The sequence below is a fragment of the Sinohyriopsis cumingii genome, chromosome 18 (assembly GCF_028554795.1).
Source record: "Sinohyriopsis cumingii isolate HCF-2022 chromosome 18, ASM2855479v2, whole genome shotgun sequence".
Classification (NCBI taxonomy): domain Eukaryota; kingdom Metazoa; phylum Mollusca; class Bivalvia; order Unionida; family Unionidae; genus Sinohyriopsis; species Sinohyriopsis cumingii.
The window spans coordinates 28,716,767-28,740,865 of record NC_142978.1 but is presented as its reverse complement, the minus strand read 5'-3'; the positions used below and the strand labels follow the sequence as shown (position 1 = coordinate 28,740,865).

Sequence of the window (24,099 nt, the reverse complement as noted above, 5' to 3'; positions counted from 1 at the left end):
CGCATTGCAACAAATTCAAATGTATGTCAACGGAACGTGAAAATGCGTGCATTTGCTAGTGTCATATTTTCAATTAATTACACATAAATTAGTGGAAGAGTATCGATATAGGCTGCCAAGTGTGTGAGATGTTCCTGTTACTTTGATTACTCATTCACGCCGTTATTTGGATAGTACGCCATAGCACTAAATTAAAACGCGCTACGTCTTACATTGGGACTAGTCTAAATGGCGATAGAACACAATTAATTTTACTATATGTTCTCTGCATTTGTTTCTCAGTACTGACCTTTCCACTGTGACAATCAATACAAATCATATGTTAATCTAAAATACTTTCAAACATAACTTCACGGTGAAGTTTTTTTCAAAGGTTGACCAGCTCTTTTTTGAGATGCTGGACTGTCAACAGAGCAGCTGTAGTCTGACTCTACATCCCCGTTTGTTTGTACCCCCCTACCGATTTCAAAAACGAGAATGTTTAATGTGATAAAAAGTGCACAGAACAAATTCAATTGAATCATTGATTTATAATTTCTAACCTGACTGTGACCAGACTGGCTCTAATGCTGCCATCCCCTGCACCATTTCATGCTTAACAGACTTTCCATACTAACATGGCGCCATATTGCGTACACTATAGGCTAGTTTATTTCCTTTAGACTACATAATGACGTAGTTCATCCTGTTCGGCAAATGCTGAATAATTGCATAAATTACATAACTTTGAGAGTTTGGAATTATATCCCTCTGCATACATGAACATAGAAATTAAACTGCTTGTTAAATCCAGATGAAAAGCGTAGTTGTCATTTTCCTTTGCTTGATTCGACATTGTAAATATCGGAAGCAGACAACTTATGTATGTACATCTGTAGTCGTGATAGACCCCTTTGCTGAAAATGGACTTGGCATATTTATGATGAAAATAATATTTTGGGATATTTTCAGTCACAGAGCTAAAAATGTGCCTTACAGATTCACTGTAAGTACAGTGTCAGCCTAAATGATGTACTGAATGTGAACTTTTGATCCAAACATTCTAAAATATATGGATATTTGTTCATGTGGGATATGTAACCATGTTAAGATCAGTTGTACAAAATTATATTCAAATAATCTGTTTGAATATTATGTAATCTTTAGAGTGTCAGTTAACAAATATTATTAGTAATTAATAATGCATGAAGCAAGATGGATCATTAGAATTCTCATAACATCATGGAGGCCACAATGCTGCACTACACCAATCAGTATCTTAACCAAACTGAACAATAAAATGGAATGCATTTTGTGTTCAACTTACATCATTTTGCTGTTTTCTTACATCCAAGGGTAAATATACCTGGGAAAAGTATATTTTATCCCTCTGACCTGTATTTCATTCTCAGACAGTTTAAAATGATTTAGTAGAGAACTTGAGTAAGTTCTAGTATAAAGTTTTTATCTCTGTCTTCTCACTAAATACCTTATAACTGTTTATAAACAATTAATGAAGGCTATACAAGCAGATATGTGTTACTCAGGAAGTGACCCTATCATAAACATAAATTAACTGCTTGGACCCCTAATAAATAGTTTGAATGACCAATACAAAATATAATTTTATTTTTGTGTATTTTAAATGAAGGTCTCATTTTGACTTCAAAAGATATTTTCTCTGACATAATTTGACAAATATCCAACATTGGAGCTTGTACATGGTTTAGGAATATATACATGCTGATATCATTTAATATCATTCCCAAAAATATATATTTGCATTTTGGGGACAGATTTTTTTTATTTTTAATTTCATTCTTATATTTTCAAAGTCAATATACAAAACATATTCAAATTTCATAGGTCTATCATTAATAATAAAGATATACCAATTTAAACTTTACTCAAAACTGCACTGACAAGCCATAGAACACAATTTTACTATATGTTCTCTACACTTCTTTCTCAATACTGACCTTTCCACTGTGTGACAATCAATACAAATCATATGTTAATTTAAAATACCTTCAAAGATGACTTCATGGGGAAGTTCTTGTCAAAGGTTGACCTGCATTTTTATGAGAGGCTGGACTGTCAACAGAGCAACATGTAAACAGAACACAGATTTCACTTCCGGATCATCACCAAGGCCTTATTACTCACTGTGGACTGTCGCCAAAATACACATGGAACACCACATCCTGAGCTCATGTAGTCTCAAGAATAAACAATTACCTTTAATTCCCTACAAAACATGCATAAATATAACTCTTCTATCACGACCAAAATGAGAGGGGAAAAAAATGTTCTAAAAATAGACTAGAACTACATTCGTGGGTATTGAACTGGAAGTACTAATTGTGACCTGATTCCAAATGAAGCTAAATTTCGTTTTGCGCACTAATTATTTCAACATCGAATCAACATAGAGCATAACACATCTTATTAAATACATACTAAAACATGATGGTCTATTTATGTCAAATTTTCGATCACCTCGAAATGTGGAAGAGCTGATTAGAAAGTTCATCAAAGGGTGACCAGTCATGAATTCTGATTCATCTATATTCAGCCATATGACTAAAATGAGAAAAGTTATGAAAAGTCGAGAAAAGTTACAAAAACTTACCAAAATTTTTTAAAAAGTTGGGAAAAATACAAAAAGTTAATGTAAGCTAAGACGAGAAAAGTTGCCTTGAACTGATTATTTAAGCTTATTTGTTCCTTAAAGCTATACTATATCTAAAATTAGAATAACTATTAACAATACGAAAGATTTCCTTTATTTGATGTTTCAGAAGAAATTTTGTTTCCACAACTGCTACAAGAGGTTAAAATTGTAACTGAAATCCAAATTTTGGTTGCTCAAAGTTACAACAAAGTCATTTTCTTTACATTGCTTTAATTAAAACAAGTAAGTATTGGCAAAGGTTTTCATTGTTTTCATTATCTTCATTTGTATCAGTGTAAATATATATTTCTAAACTGCTATAAAACTGATTTTGGGCTTCAAAAAACAATTAAAACAGGTGCAAAAAGTGCTTCTAAAATCATTTTTTTTGTAGATTTCTTTCAAAACGGCATACAAATTTTAAATTTAAGCACGAGTTTTTATGTAAAATAGTTTCTCGTTTTTATTTTTATTCTTTTTTGAGTTTTAAATTTGATTTTTTATTTGGATGTTGTTGATAATGGTAGTGATGTTTTTAATTTTACTGTTTTTGACAAGCTTCCATGCACCATATTTTGTTGATATTTTGTCCGGATATTAGCTAAAATTCATTTGACGACAGTCAGCACCTGGTGTGGCTATATAACTGCTTTATATAGACTGCACTTTACAGTTTGCGTTTCGCACTTAGCTTATTTGATGGTGTTCTAGACCTTTCTGCCTGCTTTCTTCGAATTTGGTTCAGCTTCCGACCTGCAGAAGGAGTTCTGGTTGCAGTTCTTCTGCCATCTATTGAGTGCATCATATTTGGATGGTCTTTACTGCAGTCAGTGCAAAATCTTTTTTTTTATAATCCCGTTCTTCCATCATTCCAACCCAGTAACCAGTGTCGACAAGGTGGCGTAAATATCTTTCTCTGAGGCGATAATGACCCATTTTTCTCAGAGGATGACATCTCTCTTCCTACTCATTGGTCACTATTTGCTGAAGCAGTTTGATAAACTTTGGTAATTCAGCTAGTCTTACATGTAAGACCTTGACACTGATATAGCACTAAAACAAAACCAACATGTGCTATGTGATAATGTCTTACATCATAGGACTAGTAATTCAGCTAGCTTCCTTTTTGTGGCCGATTTTAGGATGTGATTTGCACTCTCTGCATTGTTGTTTGTCCATGTGCTTGTAATTTTGCCACTGTTGAGCAGATCTATGGCGTGTTCTTTGACCATTGGATATAATCTTGTATCAAAGTAGGTGTGGAACTTTCTTTCGCTGGCATGCGAGTCTTTGTCATCGATGACAGAATGTAATTGGTTTAGTCTTTCATGGTGGGTGTCAACGTCTGTTTTTTGTACAAGACCCTTTTAGCCAAACACAAAGTCAAGAACTTCCTGGCAATCTTTTAATGGAAACTCAACTATATCTTCCATTTGCCTGTTTGCGCTTCGCTTTAGAAGGCAAGTCTGTGATCTGTTGTTCATTGTAAAGAGTGACGACTGGGTGTTGTAAGCCATTCATATGTATCACAGTTTGGATGATTATGCTTGTTTTGGTCATTTCTTCCACGCAAACAATATGGTCATTGATGCTCCCTGATTTGGATGGGCTGTGCTTTGTTCTTGCTACTGAATGTTTAATATTTCAGAGTTGTTTCTCGCTTCTTGGTTGCTGGTAATCATCATTTCTTTCAGAATTTACCATTCTTTCTACTTCCTTCATCCCTTTGTGCTCCTTTTCGCAGACGGTAAGCCATGCTTGTAAAAAGGACCCCATTTACTAAAAGAACCGATAAACACTCATTATTAAAACTATGTTAAATGATTTTGAAAATCAGTTATTACACATAATTTTACTTGTGAAACAAAAATACTGATTACACCTGATAATAAAATACAGTTGATCCATTTTGCAGATAAGGATACCATTCACAAAAATGATCTTTTTGGAAATACTTTATATACAAAAAATAGATATATTAAATCCTATGCAGAATGAGTTATAGGCTGATAAATCAGCCTTTCACCCGTGATGATACAGATTTTCAGGTATGGGGCTCATATCACCTATTCATTAAAAGCTGCAATTATCTGATTTGTCTGCACTCATCGGTGTACCTGTTATACACTTACTGGTATTTCTCGTGGCTGTGCAGCTACTGTCGGCTGGAGGGTTCTTATGGTGATTATATTTCCTGAGCAAATCATATGTTTGGTGACTTGTAAATCCACCTGGAATAGCATAACCATCTGTCCTGTGGCCATTTTGAATTTCGCGCTTGATATGGCTGTTCCCAATTACGGGTATGTGTCAAAAAATTATGCGGGTTTGTTCTGGAATGATTTGCATGCAGCAAAATTGCACATTTTAATGAACAGGTGACGTCAGACCTACAAGTTCGTCCATCATTGTCAACACAGATTTGTGGGGCTGATTTATCAGACTAAATGAGTTATTGCACAATACAATTTAATTTGTGAAACAGAACTAGTTTCGCATTTACTGTATGTTTCATAATTCTTTAGTGTTTTACAACCTTTAATGAAATCACTTCCTTCATACAATAAAGATACTACTAATTTCATTAAAAAGTTGAAGTTATCTGATAGTCAATCCTGGTATTATGAGATGTAACATCACTATATACCAACATTCCAGATACAGATGGCATTGAAGTGTGTAAATATTTTCTTGATAACAATCCTAATAATATCACACTTTCTAGTGAAGATATTTGTAAAATAATAAAAACTTATCTTGGAAAATAATTATTTCCAATTTAATAATACAAATAACACACAAGTAATGGGTACGGCAATGGGTAGTCCTGTAGCTCCTTCATATGCTTCCCTTTTCATGGGTAAATTAGAAAAACATTTTCTTCAAAATGACAAGTTTAATCCATCTGTTTGGTTTAGATTTTTAGATGACATCTCGATGATTTGGAACCAATATAGTCCTTCATTACCTAATATAGTCCTTATAATTAATAAATATTGGAGTCTCATAAATTTATCAAATAAAAACAGCATAAAACTCTTTACAAAAATAGACCAATTCATGACTGTATGTCTCTGTTTTATTATTTTACTGTAAGTTTAAATGAACTTTTTAGTCATACTGGTAAGCTGCCTCCTTTTGAGTTTGTGCAGTATTACAAAATGACTCTTCCAGAACTTGGGACGAGCATGACATATTACCTATAACATGGTATGCAGCACAGGGTTCGGTTACAAAGAAAATTAGGAGTATCCATCCATGAATCAAGGGATGGGGATTCTAACATGTAACAATATAACACGAGGGAAGACACGAGTCCGCATCCCTCAGTAGTATCAACCCTGCTAGAGGTATAATATTAAACAAATTCCAATACAAGCACTGGATTCTCATTGGCTAGTTTGCAGGAAGTTGACTGGCAAAGCTGCTACTAACAAGACGCTGAGAAGGAAAAAAAATATAGAGAAAAGTGTAGGAGAGAAAATAAAGATGATGATATGGTAAATTTTTACAACCAAAGTCTTGTCAGTCCAGATTATTGACACCTTAGCTGTCATCAAGAAAAAACTTCCAGATGAAACTTATTTATCGCTGTCAATTGTAATAATTGTGGCAGAAATAGGCACAAAAAAAAGGAAAAAAAAGAGTGTCATATTTAATCATCACAATATAGGGTAGTATGCATTTATTTTATCACATGCACAGCTTTCATTGTGACATTACATCATATAACATTCAATCCAGATTGTACTGTATCACACCTTTAGGTTGATATTGTTTAAAAAAATACTCTAACATAGATTTTGCCATGTGAAATTCTTGGAGCATGTAAATAATGACCATTGAATTTAGGATCCAATGAAGTGAATAACTTCAATTTAAATGTATGTAGAACCAACTTCCAAAAAAATGACACACATTACCGAAATAATCTGTGTTGAAAGCATACATGCCCAGTATAAATTTTGCTCTCAAAAATAAATCCACATAAAATATAATGCATACACAATTTCTCAGAAATCATTCATAATTGATATAAAACATTCTAACACGGTAGGCCTTTCAGATTGTACAATGTTGTCTATGTGCCTGTATACAGACCATTTATTTTAAAAAGATATATAAACAGCTGAATAAATTTAATTTTTGAGAGCATCCAATTATTTCAGATTTCTTTGCTAACTTCGCTTGCATTTTGTGTTAACATTAGGTGTGCAGACTCAACTGCAGTGACAAAATTCAGTTGAAGAGGATCACTTTTATGAGAATATTTGATCTTTTTGCCTTGTCAGATTCCTGAAAATGTCTACTAGTGGAGACAAGTTTTCCATAACCTTGTAAGATATTTTATTGTTCAAAAGTTGTTGCATGGGATTTATTTTAAAAATAGGTTAGTATGTGTATGGGTATCATGTTTTTAACATATTAAACTTGGGAGTGCAGTAGAGTTTCTTTGTTTTGAAAGAGAGACTTTCAGTAAAGAATGCATTGTCAGGTAGGATGGGTAAAATCCCTCACTAAAAGAGTTATGGGGTGCCGAAAATAATTTGTAAATTAATTGGAGACGATACTTTCTTATATATTTATAACATGGTTTTGTATGTATAATTTTTTTTTTTTTTAATAATTGAAAACAAAGTATAATGAAAATATAATCAGCGAACTGCCCATTTCCAAAACTTTGCTTTAGTTATGATTACATTTTTGGTCATTAAATATTTACTGTACCATCTGTCTTGAGCAAATGTCAACATTAGGAAACTTATTTAGCCGGATAAGGCAGGTGCTGTGTCAGTGAAGTTCCAATTTAAATGGAGAGAAGGGCAAATCAGACCCTGGCTGAAGATAAATGGATTATCTTTAACACAATAACCCCTGGATGTTTTTGTCGTTTTTGCCTGAAATTCAAGTAGGAAACACATTTTGAAAGCTGTTTCTGAATGCATCCAAAAACACCCTATCCCAGGTGATCTTTCAATAACATACTGCCTAGTTGTGTTAGAAACATCGTTTTTCATTGGCTATTTGGTTCGCGCATGAGCAGAAGGGTATATGTTGGAGGGGTTTTTTTTCTTCTTTTTTTGTGTGGTTAAACAGACTCATTATTTTTGTATCGAGACCACTTTTTGTTCAAAATACCCATCTTATCCTGTTTTTCTTGCAAAGGCTCATCTGACTGTTTGCAGTTCATATCGGTTTGCCTCAGATCTGAGACCAAAAAGTATAAAATCCTGACACAAAATCAGATCCTAACCACAGGCCAATTTTGGACAGAAAAAAATCGGTTCAGAAATTGAGGTTTTTCCCCTCTATTTTGTAGTGCAACTAGAAATTCCAGATTATTTGGTATCATTGTAGAGCTACATCTGTCTACCTTTCTATAATACCACCCACTTCAGTGTATCATGCATGACCATGATGCTACAGAGCTCAGCAGTAGGCTACTACCTCCTGCCACGTTAACTCGTCACTAGGAGTTAATGTGTTGAGGCATGTGATCATTGTGCTGGTGTGGACTGTATATATTTTCATTTCTGGTCTTCACCCATACAGTATTCTATTCTTTTAGTGAAAAATGGTCTGAGATTGCAGCATAAGATTAAATGCTGAATGGGATATAAAGTATATGACTAAATGAACAAATACACGTGACTTTCATGTAATAATAGCCGAGTCCATCTACAAATATTCTGTTTTGACAGATAATATGCATCATAAATTTGTTTCATTTTTATCTTGTGCAGTATAAATGTAGAACAGAGTTATACAGAGATCCTTTCTCTGTTGACGGCATTGTACCATACAACCTTGACAAAATTCCTGTGAGGAGATGTGTTCATGTTAAGAGGGCGACACTATCTCCACATGGAACTAGAATAAATGATTCAGAATTATCAACCATATTGGAACTGTCACAGGTATATATATCTCATCTATTGTTTAATTGCTCAGAAATGCAGCCATTAATTGTTAAGTTCATCTGAACATATTACATATGGTTTCGTTGTCTCACTTGATTTTATTTTCTTCATAATTATTTAAAACAGGTGAGTGTTAGGCATCCCTGTCCAATATTGGACACACATAATTATGGTTCCAAATATTTGCTTATCCATCATTTTATCCTCTACATGCTTGAGCCATATGCTTTGTTAAATTAAATTTATATCTAACACTTTACAAAATCATTTTCAGACCTTTACCTTAGGACACATATCTATTGCACCAGATGGTGAAGATGAAGGATGGCTTTACAAGCACACATTAAAACATGAACATGCATATCAAGAATTGAATGACAGAATGAAAGTTTTTGCAGTGGCTGGATGGGATAATAGTAACAAGACTCTAAAAGTAGGTTTTACTCCTAGAATATCAGTTGCATTTCATTGTTCTAGACAATAATTCTTTTGTAATACTATTATCAGTGTTGTCTCTTTTAATAAATTAGAGGGACCTTCTTATGTGTACCCAGTTGTACTGATAATGAAATTGCTTATGTACAAGGCAAAATGCAAAGTGTTTTCAATTAAATCTGTGTTAAGAATTCAGTTTATGGAATGTAAAGATTATGGCAACTTGTGATAGGTATGGATTTAATAGTGGTTGATTTCAACAGAAATTTTGGTGTAAATGACTGATTGACATATATTAGTGAGCTTCCTTTTTTTAAAGAAATATTCAAGATGTATATTATATACATTTATTCTCATATTATGCCATTCAGCTTTACCAAAATTCATGGATTTGTATCAAAGAAGATAAGCAATAATGCAATAGGTTTCATTGTTTTGCCTAACCACAGAACGATTTGGCCCGTGAATGTGAAACTGTCATGCTCAAACAAGTTAGTGTTTTGCCTTCAGTGTAAAAAAAAAATGTGCACAGGGTGGAGAACCTTATTACCAACAGTTTGGACAAAGACGCCACATAACGTTGATTGTATACTTGAACTGCTGGCTTAATAAACCAGAGTAAAGCCAGTACATGCTAAAAGCAGTATCTAGAAGGCAAATTCTGTTTAACCCAGATGAAAACAAAACAATGGCAGAATCCAAAGAATTTATTTCCTGCAGTTGATTGTATCCCTGAAGCCATACCATTAGATTTACATTGCCCTAAATGCAGTGGTCAACTCCTTAATGAGTGTGTAGATGAAATTCAGCTGTCCACACTCTTCACAAGATTTGGTTGTATGCAAGTACAATGTAAGTATTAACTAAAGGTCATTAATTGTCATTCAGATGTGTAACTGTTACTTGTATATTTTATTTTACAGCTTGAATATAATGTTTAAAAATGCTTATACAACTAGGGAAAATACTGCACACAAAATATTATCAGGACACATCAAAGTTGATGGACATTCTGTTTGAATTGATTTATTAGCTAAGCAACTCAAGTTACAAAAATACTCTCTCTTTATGAATAACTAAAGGATCAATAAAATCACAAATTGTGAATCATTTAGCTGTTTCTTCAAAACTACAGGTTTTATTCCATGTGAATTGGTATTAATTTCACAGTCATAACAACAGTGTAGTCTCATTTATGTAAACAGTTTTTATCTGACAGTTGGTTTTATGGAATGACTGTTCAGTGTAGTCTCATTTATGTAAACAGTTTTTATCTGACAGTTGGTTTTATGGAATGACTATTCAGTGTAGTCTCATTTATGTAAACAGTTTTTATCTGACAGTTGGTTTTATGGAATGACTATTCAGTGTAGTCTCATTTATGTAAACAGTTTTTATCTGACAGTTGGTTTTATGGAATGACCATTCAGTGTAGTCTCATTTATGTAAACAGTTTTTATCTGACAGTTGGTTTTATGGAATGACCATTCAGTGTAGTCTCATTTATGTAAACAGTTTTTATCTGACAGTTGGTTTTATGGAATGACCATTCAGTGTAGTCTCATTTATGTAAACAGTTTTTATCTGACAGTTGGTTTTATGGAATGACCATTCAGTGTAGTCTCATTTATGTAAACAGTTTTTATCTGACAGTTGGTTTTATGGAATGACCATTCAGTGTAGTCTCATTTATGTAAACAGTTTTTATCTGACAGTTGGTTTTATGGAATGACCATTCAACTGTAGTCTCATTTATGTAAACAGTTTTTATCTGACAGTTGGTTTTATGGAATGACCATTCAGTGTAGTCTCATTTATGTAAACAGTTTTTATCTGACAGTTGGTTTTATGGAATGACCATTCAGTGTAGTCTCATTTATGTAAACAGTTTTTATCTGACAGTTGGTTTTATGGAATGACCATTCAACTGTAGTCTCATTTATGTAAACAGTTTTTATCTGACAGTTGGTTTTATGGAATGACCATTCAGTGTAGTCTCATTTATGTAAACAGTTTTTATCTGACAGTTGGTTTTATGGAATGACCATTCAGTGTAGTCTCATTTATGTAAACAGTTTTTATCTGACAGTTGGTTTTATAGAATGACCATTCAGAAACCATTCTTTGAAATATTTGTAAATTGCATGTTTATCAAGCACATATTTGCTGCAGGTTTTTGTCAACAACAACTCAGCACTGGATACCTCAAATCTTATTCTTTGTAATTATGCCTATGGGTTGTGTTTTTTTGCATGGAAGGATATAATGATCATAAATGACCTTTCAAAACAGAGTTAAAAATCAGTCTCCTTTCAATGAAGCACCATTTGAATTCTTGTGATTTAAAAAAAAATCATCTTGCCATAATGATAATAATGGCACCTTTTGATGATAACAATGCCACCCTGATTGAATAGTATTAATATTATTTAAATAAATCCACCTCTGTGTACAAGATCCAGATATTCCTAATAAAATAAACTCTCCTTAACATGACATTTACAATAGAATAACCTCCTGTGTATCAGTATTATTTTCTTCATGGTAAAATCTCTTGTCAGTAGGCATGTTTGAACAGCTTTGAAAAATAAATTGTCCAAAAAACTCACATTGAATATGAAATGAAAAGCAGTGTTCTAATTCTATATTCTAATTTGATAATGCTTGTTTGAAAACATGAAAGACGTGTGAGATCGATGTTCTAAGGCTGTTCTTTAATAGCACCAATTAGCTAGAACCAGTATACATAGAAATAATTTGGTTATTGTAGCCTTTATATGTTTGGAAATTCTGAATGCCAAATTCCATAGTCATTTACAGAAAGCAAGATGTTGATATTGGGCAAACTGTAGCTTTATTTTATGTGGTCATTTGTTATCAGATGATGTTATTAATGTTAAAAGGGGCCCCGAGTGGCCGAGTGGTCTAAAGCGCTCTTCGTTACAGATCACTGCCATCTCACCTCTGTCTGCGGCGGTTCGAGTCTCGGATTCAGCCAATGTGGGTATGTGAAAAAGCTTGCCAGTAGCTTCTTGTGGGTCGGTGGTTCTTTCCGGGGTTTTTCCGGGTTCTTCCTCCACCATTAATACTGGCCGCCATGTATAGCCTATCATGTGCTGAAAAATGGCGTTAAACCCCACAACAACAACAACAACAACATTAATGTTAAAAAACAATTGGGCTATAGAGATGGTTCCAGTGGTGTAATTGTTTCACCATGGACCTCACAGCAAACTTTTTTGTACTGGTAACCCCCCCCCCCCTTAGTGTCAATAATTTTATTCCTGGTTGGGCTGGGCCTCCAGGACAACTGGGCCCCACAGCATGACTGTATCTGCTACCACTGTAATTACACCACTTCTTGTTTTCAGGCTATTTGAGATTGTGCTCAATTCCAGATTGTGATGGAAAGCTTCAAAATGATGGGCAAACCGAATGGGTAATTAGTATGGTACGATTCCTTATACATTACGATGTGTTGAGAGATTTCATGTTCCAGTTTCTTTATTCTAGGTACATAGTGCTGGGTCATAATTATCAATATGTTTGATATTTGAGGCATTTCTTTCCAGATTATTTGCAAAATAGGTACATCCGTACTTTGACACTAAGGTGCTGGCATGGTCATAAAGAATCTATCATATTTTATATCATTATACAAAATTGATTTCTACTCAAGGACACTGAGTAATATTTGTTTACTGCTCATCTTTCAAGTCAGTATATAAAATATGTATTTAGCCATATGTACATTAAATGGAAATAATTTTTTTATCTGGATTTTCTCATTTTTATTTACAGTTTTGCATTCTGGGCATTATACAATAACCCACTGGTAGTATATTTCCAAGCATGACAAAAATATGTTTACATTTTAAATTGTTGATCCTGATTTATCAATATTTTGTTGTTTAGCCCATTACTTCATGCAAGCGCCTCTGGACACCTCTACTCCATTCGGATACAAGCACCTTTAGGCGCCTTTACCTGATTCGCATACAAGCACATTTTTACGCCTCTACCCGATTCACGTACAAGTGCCTTTTGATGCCTGCTGTAAAAATGGATATTAACAACGTAAAAAGCACTACTAATATCCTTCAAACACAGTACTTACGATCTGGTCTCACTACGATACATATGTGATAGTCTTTTAGCATTTATGTGTACCACATGCTTCTGTTGTATAAATGCCCCCAGTTTCTTTAATCTATCCATATTTTCTTTTACACAGTCATCTGTCAAATTTGTAATATCCTGGGTTTTTTTTCCTCAGGTGTTTGCTATGGGTACCAGATCATGAAATCAGTGGAGTCACAAAATATTCCATTCACATTCCTTAAAACAAGATTTCAATGTTCTTAGCCATTCTGATTATACATTTTGATTTGAATCTTTTATGTTTAATATAAATACTTTTCTTGACAATTTTGGACTTTGTAGTTGCATGTGTTGTATCTGAAAATTGGACTGTTTTATTAAGAGTATTTAATGATATATCCAACACACAGGGGCAAAAGTTCATTTAAATTACATTGGTTGTAATTAAAATGTATTACAATTGGAAAACCTTATAAGTAAACAGGCTTTAATTATGTTGAAAATACAATGTGCTTTAGTTTGTTTAACACTATAATTCATTATCACAAAGGTAAATTCAACAATGAAAAAGCATGACCACTGGGATCTATAGTTGATAAAGGTGTTTTTCTTTGGCTTCATTATTTTATGTTTTCTTTTTGTTTCAGTTGCTCCAGAGGCAGTAATTTATGACAATGCCAGCAACTTGCATGCTTCCTGTCTCAACAGAGATCCTGTTTTCTTTGCAAGGACACAGTTTGAAGTTGATGCTTTGCATTGGTTCAACCACACTGGTAATGCATTTCTACCTGTATGTTATTGCAATTGTATGTTCTTCATTCAGATTTTGCTCATGTATTGATGATTTTTTTAGGGTTGGAAACTGTTAACTGCATCACTATGTAAATGCATTTCATTTAGTAATATTTTTACAAAAATTGCCATTATTATAATATGGCATATGTTTGTGCATATTCAGTCACATGACCTGTTATGAAAAACTTGGGTTTTTCAATTGTTTTGAATGTAGTCATAGTTGAGATCATGTTGTTGATTATAAGAACTAGTTTCATAGTTGCTTTAGTGTACATAGTGGACACCAAAGTTTTTCAAAAGTTGGTAAAATTGCCATCATCTTCAGAATAAGTGGTATGACATGAAATCTACATATATCGTTATTTTATGTTAAAATCTACTGGTAACAATGAACTTTGACAAAAAATTCTTTTTCACATTGTGCTAGCATTGTTGAAGTTATTTGCATGTTGTTTAATTTGTTTGAAGTAATATCATGAGAAAAGAACATTATGGGATATCCTTGTGAGCACTCTCATTGTTCATTTTGTTACACTTTTCTGTTAAAAAGTAATGGTGCCTGATGATTGAAAATCCTGTGTCTTACCAATCAAAATAATTTGTCAATTTTTAATTCTGTATTTCTAATGTAATTATTTGCTGCAATTGGTTTCCTACTTTCAGTACATTTATAAGCATATTTACTACCATTTTTTAGTTTTATGGATCAAATATGAGGAATGTCTTTTGATCAGAATATTGTTTCTTATATTTTAAAAGGTTAGAGATTTATTTGTACATTTCAGGCTGCTCCATGGTCTATGAATCAAAACTTTATCTTAAGTTCGAAAGTGTCAACATCCAGAATGTGGAACAAAATAATACCAAGTTGAAGAAGTTGAAGTCTTCGCTATCATACATGAGTCCACACAATTTTCATGTGTGCTTATGTTTCTTTCTATGGAACTGCAACAGGAAAATGAAAGCTCATAATTAATTTTTGTTTAAATATAAGAGGTCACATGATGATTATACTGAATATGAATTTAAATATGACTAAAACAAATTTCCATTCACGAAGCTTATTTCGTTCTTATTCATGTTTTTTCAGTTGTTCCATTGGCATTAGTCTCATTTTCACTGATCAAAATTTTTCAAAAGATTATTGTTTACAGTGTACTCTAAAATGTTTAGCTCAGGAAAATGTACCGATTTGTATTACAATATTCTTCACATTTCACAAATAAGGGTCAACTCTTTTGTCATTTTATAGGGAAAAAAGATGTGATTCATATGTGCCTGTGTTATAAGCAGATGTTTTAGTGCAAAATAGTTCATTTGAAATATCTAATTTAATTATAATGTATATGTAATTTCATTGCTAGATAGATAAGTATAATGGCAGTCTTTTCCCATGTATACACAGGAATGTGCATGTGGTCAGTTTCATCTGTTCTAACATTTTTTTCTCTCAGACTTTTGTTCTTTGTATAGTCTTTAGCATGAAATTGAATATAGTACAAGAATTCAAATATGAAATGTGTACATTTCTTATATATATCCTTTGCCTTTCATAGTTGTCAGGGTAATTATGCCAAATCTAGTCATTGTACGGGACACATGCTGTCCCTTCCTTGTATTTTTCCAGAATAATTTATCTACATTGCATAAATGTGACAAATGGTTTTAATGATGTTAGTATGTTAGTAGACTACAAGTTTGTTTATTATGGTGATTGCCTTCGAACCCTGTTTTGTAAGAGTTGTATTGCCATAATGTATGAACCTTATGTGTTACAAATATTTATTTACAAGTTATAAAAAATCTAAAATACAAAGCAGTTTGAATTCTTTGTTATTCATTATATTTTTATCTATATTACTCTCTCCCCCCCCCCTTCTCTTTCTATGTTCAGGAAATATTTGCCAGTATTTTGAGAGAGTTCATTCTTGACGTGACATAAAGGGGTCATAAAAAGCATTAAAACTTATGCAAATTCTTCATTTTCTACAAACATAGAAGACTGCTGTGGTGGCCTAATGGTTAGAGCATCTGCCTCGGATGGGGGGGGTCATGGGTTTGATCCCCGGGCAGATTCATACCAAAGACTTATAAAAATGATAATAATAGCTGCCTCGCTTGGCGCTCAGCATTAAGAGGTTAGTGTTAGGACTGGTCAGCCTGGTGTCAGGATAATGTGGGTGGGTGGGACATCATGCTACATGTCTGCGGCATGATGCCCCAGTGCTAGACATCACTATGAACTGCCACACAGCAGACATCATAGTGATATGACTAAACAATTGTTAAAGCTACATTAAAAATCAAAATCACACACACAGACACACACCTACAAGCATACAAAACATACTTCTGAAAATTATATGCCACAGTTTGGAATACATTATCAGAAGTACGTATGTTTGGTGCTTGGATTATGGTAATAAATGTTTCTGGTGCTTTGGTCAAGAAAGTAAATATGTCTTGTTCAAAGATCCAGGAAGTGCATAAACCTGATTCTAATGTCCAGTAAGTATATACCTCTGGTGCTCAGATGTAGGAAATACGTAAATTGGTGGTTGGTCTAGGATATACAAATGTCTGCCCAGAGCTAAGGTGCAGGTAGTACATGTGTCCTGTGCTACAGTCTTGGAACTTCAAGTGTTACTCTGTGAAGTGCATATACCTGGTGCTAAGATGCAAGAAGCACATACATCTGGCGCTAAGGTCCAGGAAGCACATAATGTCTGGTGCTCAGGTATAGAAAGTACATGTATCTGGAGCTAAATTCAAGGAAGTACATATGCCAGATTCTAAGAAATCCAGGAAGTACAAAAATCTGGTGCTAAAGTCCAGGAAGTACACATCTCTTAGGTCTAGATAGTTCATATATCTGATGCTAAGTTCTAGGAAGTAAATATGTCTGGTGCTAAGGTAGTGGAAGTACATACCTATGGTGCTTATCGATAGGAAGTACATACATCTGGTGCTAAGATCCAAGATGTGCAAGTCCCAGGTGTTTGGACTATTATGTCACAGAAGGAACAAAATCAACAAGTTTTGTAAAACTTAAGAAACAGATCAGATATCAAGTCGTAATTGAAAATGTGAGACGAACTTACAGTATTATGAAATAAATCCAAACTAATCTTTATAAAGGTCTATGAAATTCCTAAATGAATGAAAACTTCCTTATAAATTTAAAAGCCAGAAATGTACTAGTCCTCCAAGAACCATGATTTCACAGTTCCCTATCACAGTTCCAGGATAATGTTATAGTCCAAAATTATAACACTTTCTATTTCCACTGATTTTTTTAATAAAAAATCCTCTTGAATAATTTCTAAGTAGAGCATCAAACACATCTGTATACTTAGATCAGGAACACAAGAAGAGAGAATGACTCCAAAATTGCAATGTATCTGATTGCTTAATTCTATCCTTTTAAAAACCATCTACTGTGACAGTATTTCACAATAGACCCCATGTGACAGAATTCACTACTCATATTCCATGGAACATTGCCTGAAGATTATTATTAATAATTGTCAACACATCATCTATTTGTAGATCCTATGCTATTTGTACTCTTAACAGAGGTCACATACACAAATTTATATTCTATACAATTTACAACTATGAATAAAAATTACAAAAATAATGTACCAGGAGTTACAGTTGGTGCTTAGTCTAAGGTCTAGGACATGCATATGTCTGGCACTAAGGTCTGGTTAGAGCATATGTCCAATGCTAAGATGCAGGAAGTACATCTGGTGCTAAGGTCTAAAAACTATGTGCATCTGGTGCTAAGGTCAAAGAAGTATGTAAGTCTGATGCAAAAGTCAAGAGAGCATATACATATGGTGCTAATGTTTAGGAATACATGTCTGGTGCTAAGGTCCTGGTAGTACATAATCTGGTGCTATAGTCTAGCAAGTACATCTTTGGTGATCAGGTCTAGGAAGTATATACTTCTGGTGCTAAGGTCTAGGAAGTGTACATGACTGCTATTTAGGTTCTGGAAGTATATTCGTCTGTTGCTTGAGCTAGTGAAGTACATATGACTGGTTCTAAGGTCCAGGAAATAGATACCTGTGTTTCTGCATATATGTCTGGTGATAGGTTCTAGGAAGTATGTACATCTGGTGCTAAGGCCTAGGAAATGCATAAGTCTGGTGCTAGGGTCTAGAAAGTACATTTGTCTGGTGCTGTTGTGTTGGACGCATATACATCTGGTGCTAGGGTCTAGGAAGTATATCTGTATGGTGCTAGGGTCTAGGAAGTTTGCACATCTGGTGCTTATTTTCTAGCAAGTCTGTATGTCTTGTGCTAGGGTCTAGGAAGAATGTACACTGGTGCTAAGGTCTAGGAAAGATGTATGTCTGGTGCTAAGATCTAGGAAATACATATGTGTGATGCTAAGTTCTAGGAAGTACATTCATCTGGTGCTTTTGTGTAGAACATATACACATCTGGTGCTAAGGTCTAGGAAGTATGTATGTCTGGTGCTAGGGTCTAGCAAGTTTATACCTCTGGTGTTAAGGTCTAGAAAATACATTTTTCTGGTGCTTTTGTGTAGGATGCATATACATTTGGTGCTAGGGCCTAGGAAGTATATCCATCTGGTGCTAGGGTCTAGGAAGAATGTACACTGGTGCCAAGGTTTAGGAAATATGTATGTCTGGTGCTAAGGTCTAGTTAATACATACATCTGGTGCTATTGTGTCGAGCACATATACATTTGGTGCTAGGGTCTAGGAAGTATATATGTCTGGTGCTAGGGTATTGGAAGTATATACATCTGGTGCTAGGGTCTAGGAAGTATGTATGTCTGGTGTTAGGGTCTAGCAAGTCTGCACATCTGGTGCTAGGGTATAGGAAGAATGTACACTGGTGCTAAGGTCTAGGAAATATGCATGTCTCACACTTAGGTCTAGGAAATACGTATGATGCTATTGTGTAGGATGCATATCCTTTACATGCTAGGGTCTAGGAAATATGTACATCTGGTGCTTGGGTCTAGGAAGTATGTACGTGTTGTGCTAAGGTCTAGGAAATAGATAAGTCTGGTGCTAAGGTCTAGGAAATATGTATGGTGCTATTGTGTAGGACGCATATACATCAGGTACTAGGGTCTAGGAAGTACATACGTCTAGTGCTATTGTGTAGGACACATACATCTGGTGCTATGGTCTAGGAAGTATATAGGTCTGGTGCTAAGGTTTATGAAGTATATCCGTCTGGTGCTATGGTCTAGGAAATACATAAGACTGGTGCTAGGGTCTAGGAAGTACATATGTATGGTGCTACTGTGTAGAATGCATATACGTGTTGTGCTAAGGTCTAGGAAGTATATCCGTCTGGTGCTAGGGTTTATGAAGTACATATGTCTGGTGCTATTGTGTAGGACACATATATGTTGGGTGCTAGGAAGTATATCCATCTGTATAGGAAGTATGTACGTCTGGTGCTAAGTTCTATGAAATACATAAGTCTGGTGCTAGGGCCTAAGTACACATGTCTGGTGCTATTGTGTAGGATGCATATATGTCTGGTGATAGGGTCTAGGAAGTATATACATCTGTTGCTAGGGTTTAGGAAGTATATACATCTGGTGCTAGGGTCTAGGAAGAATGTCCACTGGTGCTAAGGTCTAGGAAATATATATGTCTGGTGCTAAGGTCTAGTTAATATGTATGTCTGGTGCTATTGTGTAAAGCACATATACATTTGGTGCTAGGGTCTAGGAAGTATATGCATCTGGTGATAGGGTCTAGGAAGAATATACGTCTGGTGTTAGGGTCAAGGAAGAATGTCCACTGGTGCTAAGGTCTAGGAAATATATACGTCTGGTGGTAAGGTCTAATTAATATGTACGTCTGTTGCTATTGTGTAGAGCACATATACATTTGGTGCTTGGGTCTAGGAAGTACATACGTCTGGTGCTAGGGTATTGGAAGTATGTGCATGTTGTGCTAAGGTCTTGGAAGTATGTAAGTCTGGTGCTAGGGTCTAGGAAGTACATTCGTCGGGTGCTTTTGTATAGGACTCATATACATCTGGTGCTTGGGTCTAGGAAGTATATCCATCTGGTGCTAGGGTCTAGAAAGAATGTACACTGGTGCTAAGTTCTAGGAAGTATGTACGTCTGGTGGTAATGTCTAGCAAATACATAAGCCTGGTGCTAGGGTGTATGAAGTATGTATGCCTGGTGCTATTGTGCTGGACACATATACATTGGTTAAAGTTTATATACAGGTAGTAGCAGACCTTGGCAGCTAGTGTTTTCAAACTAGAATGTTCAGTTTTCTCCTTCTGTTAGTGTTCACATCTTTTCTAATCACTTAGTTGTGGAAGAGTTGGATAGATGTCATAATCCACATCTGTAGAGATTGATCATGCTCTGTGGTTTTGGGATCTGTCAGATCAATATCCCGCAGAAGTTTGCCTTCATTTATGATAAAATATTGTTAGAAAGTGAAAACTGAAAGGATGCGGCACCTACTCTCCCATCTGCTGGTGGGGAGGGGATCTAGTTACAGTTGTAATCATCAGAGGGAATTGTGGTTGATACATTTCTTCAACTAATCACTTTATTTTGTCAGTGAGAGATTTATATACTCCCTTGGTTGCTGGTGCAGGCAGTATTGCATGTTATGTAATTTGACATTCATATTGCTGAGTCCTTTTATTGCAGCATCTGGATTTTGAATAATACCATTGTCTTGCAGCAAGGATTTGGCTAAAACGATGCATAAAACATAATTAAAGATGTCTATGTTTTAAATAAGGTTATAAACAAAGAAATGACTAGGAAACACTTTTGAATTTTTATTTAAATTTTAATTACAAATGCTTTGTTTTCTGTAATGTACATAAACAAAGTTAGTTTATTTGTAACACTAAGCATAAGACTGCACAAGTTATTTTTTCACTATGTTTGGAATATTATAAAAAGTTAAATGTATTTGAATTGGATCTTAATTGCCTCTAATGATGGGTCCAAAGAAGGTATAAATTGAACTGTGGTATATTTTATAAAGTTTCTAGAGGTCTTCCCTTTTTTGAAGATTTTATTAAAGCTTTTGTTTAAATATTGTTACTGGACATAATACCCATCTATATTCTATTTTGATGTGTAGTGGTCATGATGCAAATTGACCATGTTTAAGACATATTCAGTAAAATCCTACAGTAGCCATTGGAGGAAAACATTTCCTCAAAAGTGTTAGATTCACATCCAGCAATTAACTATGGGACCAGAACATCTATACCTCTGGTTCTAAGTTCTGGGAAGTACATAAATCTGGTACTAAAGTCTAGGAAATAAATAAGCCTGGTGCTAAGGAGAAGCTATGTGTCAGGTGATAGGGTGAAGGGTCAGGAAAGGATATTTGTCTAGTGCTAAGTTTAGGGATTATAAAATTGCGTGAATACATTTCAAGATCATTTTAATGGGCATAAATGAATGATGAACAAAATTCACTTAATGAATTTAATCCAATTTTACATTGAAATTAACCACACCCCATACCACTGTTGTTGATGGTCCTCTTTTGGTCAATGGTTGTCCTGAACTATATTAATTTGATAAAAGTTATAGTCAGTATACTAGTAAACTAAAGAAAGGAACATTAAGCTGTGTTATGTCTTTCTCCCTGTCACTCAAGTCACTCTGTGATGTATTATAGCACTATAACATATGCAAGTACATGTATAATCATTCATACTGACATTATTAGACAGAAGGTGTAGAATAATGGATAATTATCAGTGGTTTGAAAATAAAGTACAATTTTGTACAGACCTTTGTAATGCTATTGAACATATCCAATTTAATTATACATAACACCATGTCACTTGGCAGCAATACATACATACATACATACATAGTAAAGATTATACAACTACAATTAAACATGCTCATTTGACTGCATCTTAAGGCACATCTATGATATTCAACTGCTTTAGTTTATTCCAGGTAACTGGTTATCTTGCATGTCAAAAGCTAGTTACTGAATATTAATTTCAGCAGAATTTGAAACTGATTTCGACCTACTTCAAGCATATGACAAGTTTATTTGACATGTAAAATGTCTTAATGAAAACTCATTTGACGATTGACCTCTTCTACCTATTTTTTGTGACAAAGGATTAATTTATAAATACAGTGAAAACCCTCAAAACAAAATATATATTATATCTTATAAATATACATCTTTACACCAATTAAATCCTTAGTGAATGGAAACCTCAAAACAAAAAGTACTTTTGGTTTATATTTTTAAGTGTTTTACTGCATCAACCAGAGTGTAAAGATTGCAAAAATTGTGTAGATTTATGTTACATTTTGAAGTAAATATACTTTATGGATTCTATTCAAAAACAATAATGAAGGAAAATGAAAGCATTAAAATTAAAAAAGTGACACTATTGATCATAATTAAAATATGTAAAACAAAAGCATGAAAAGACACAGTGAACAGAATGAAAGGCACACAGCGAACAGCATGAAAAGGCACACAGTGAACAGCAGCGGCATAAACTGACAAAATGGAAAGACAGAAAAGGGAAATGATCAGCCAAATTCGTAATAACCATAATAGTCAAAGTTATTAGTTTATTGTTTTCTTGAGCTGCTAATTCTATCAGGAAAGGAAATTGGGGGGAGGGGGCTTACAAGTTTTATATATATATATGAACAAAAAGATTGTAAAAGAAATTATTACAGAATTATTGTGCCTGTAGGCTCTGGGACCTTATCAAATGTGTCCCAAATCACAATACTTAGTCATTTATAATTAAAAAGAAAGCAGCAGAACAAAGATTAGGAAAAACTTAATTGCAGAACAAGTATTATACCATTCAAGTTACAAGGTTATATAATGAACAGTTATGTGGAATTAAATCAAATTTTAGTTCTAAAACTAAAAATAGGCATGTTTGTGTTTCTGACAATTTTTCTTTGACCTTGAAAACTGTCTGGACATAAATTCAACTGAGACATGCAAATATATACCCAACTTCACCATGCTATCACTATTTCACAAGTTACAGCCACAATAAGAAAGAAATTAAAAAATCATTGTAATGTTGACAATTTTTGTATCACTCTCTGGAAAAATGTAGTCAAGAACTTTTTGCTAGCTACATCAAACACTAGTATGTTACCCCACCCAACCATGCTAGCTACATCAAACACTAGTACATAACCCCACCCATCCTTGCTAGCTACATCAAACATTAGTACGTAACCCCACCCAAACACTCTCCAGCCACCACACACCTGCATAACAATTGGGTTTTGCTGTTAATCTGGCCTCTTCTTGCAATATGAATGTTAACAATTCTTCTGGATTGTCAGCATCTGGACATTTCTTCGGCACTTCTGGGTAGAAGCTCTCAAGCAGCATCCTCACATCATCAAATGATGATAAACTTTCTGAAATGAGCTAAGAAACGAGGAAAGAAAGATAAAATACATTAGTACATATGTATCTATTAACAAAACATTACATACATATATTAAGTAATCATTGTGATAAAACACTGCAGCAAGAACATGTTTCCTTCATTAAAAATAATGAATGAAATGTGACACAGATATAGAAAATGATGCTCTGAACATGATTAGATACAATGGCTTGTTAAAAGGCAACAGACAACCTGATTCAATACAATGACTTGTTAAAAGGCAACAGACAACCTGATTCAATACAGTGACTTGTTAAAAGGCAACAGACAACATGATTCAATACAATGACTTGTTAGAAGGCAACAGACAACATGATTCAATACAATGACTTGTTAAAAGGCAACAGACAACCTGATTCAATACAATGACTTGTTAAAAGGCAACAGAGAACATGATTCAATACAATGACTTGTTAAAAGGCAACAGACAACATGATTCAATACAATGACTTGTTAAAAGGCAACAGACAACATGAATCAATACAATGACTTGTTTAAAGGCAACAGACAAAGATGAGCAGAGCATAAACTGAATGAAATTTATCATAAACTCTGTCGAATAAAATTAAAATATGATGAGTGATTTAAGTTGATAAAGGTTAACATTAAACAATTAGTGACTTCACTTGTGATTGATGGCCTTGATGAAAAAAAATTCTTTTCTGAGTTGACAAATCATTGTAGGAACAAAAAGTATGCTGATTTGTTACACAAATGTAAATTTTCAAGTTCTTCTTGTGT

The 24,099-nt window shown here is 34.1% G+C and overlaps 1 protein-coding gene across 9 annotated transcripts; it reads left to right on the top strand.

The window, feature by feature from the left end:
• Positions 1–15: 15 nt before the first annotated feature.
• On the top strand, positions 16–15,724 carry LOC149776293 (uncharacterized). Of its 9 annotated transcripts, none has more exons than XR_016416284.1 (7): positions 16–2,896; positions 6,864–8,571; positions 8,849–9,007; positions 12,381–12,448; positions 12,925–13,086; positions 13,758–13,883; positions 14,691–15,724. XR_016416284.1 is itself a non-coding variant. In XM_089942749.1 (7 exons), exons 5-7 carry the CDS (start codon positions 12,445–12,447, stop codon positions 14,879–14,881), a joined length of 321 nt encoding a protein of 106 aa, XP_089798875.1. In that variant the 5' UTR covers positions 16–2,896; positions 6,864–6,990; positions 8,398–8,571; positions 8,849–9,007; positions 12,381–12,444; the 3' UTR covers positions 14,882–15,724. The 9 variants fall into 9 exon arrangements, 5 of the variants coding, with proteins under 5 accessions (XP_089798875.1, XP_089798877.1, XP_089798876.1 ...); XR_016416282.1 differs by having other exon boundaries at positions 12,381–12,460; XM_089942749.1 differs by lacking the exon at positions 12,925–13,086 and having other exon boundaries at positions 6,864–6,990; positions 8,398–8,571.
• The last annotated feature ends 8,375 nt before the right edge of the window (positions 15,725–24,099 follow it).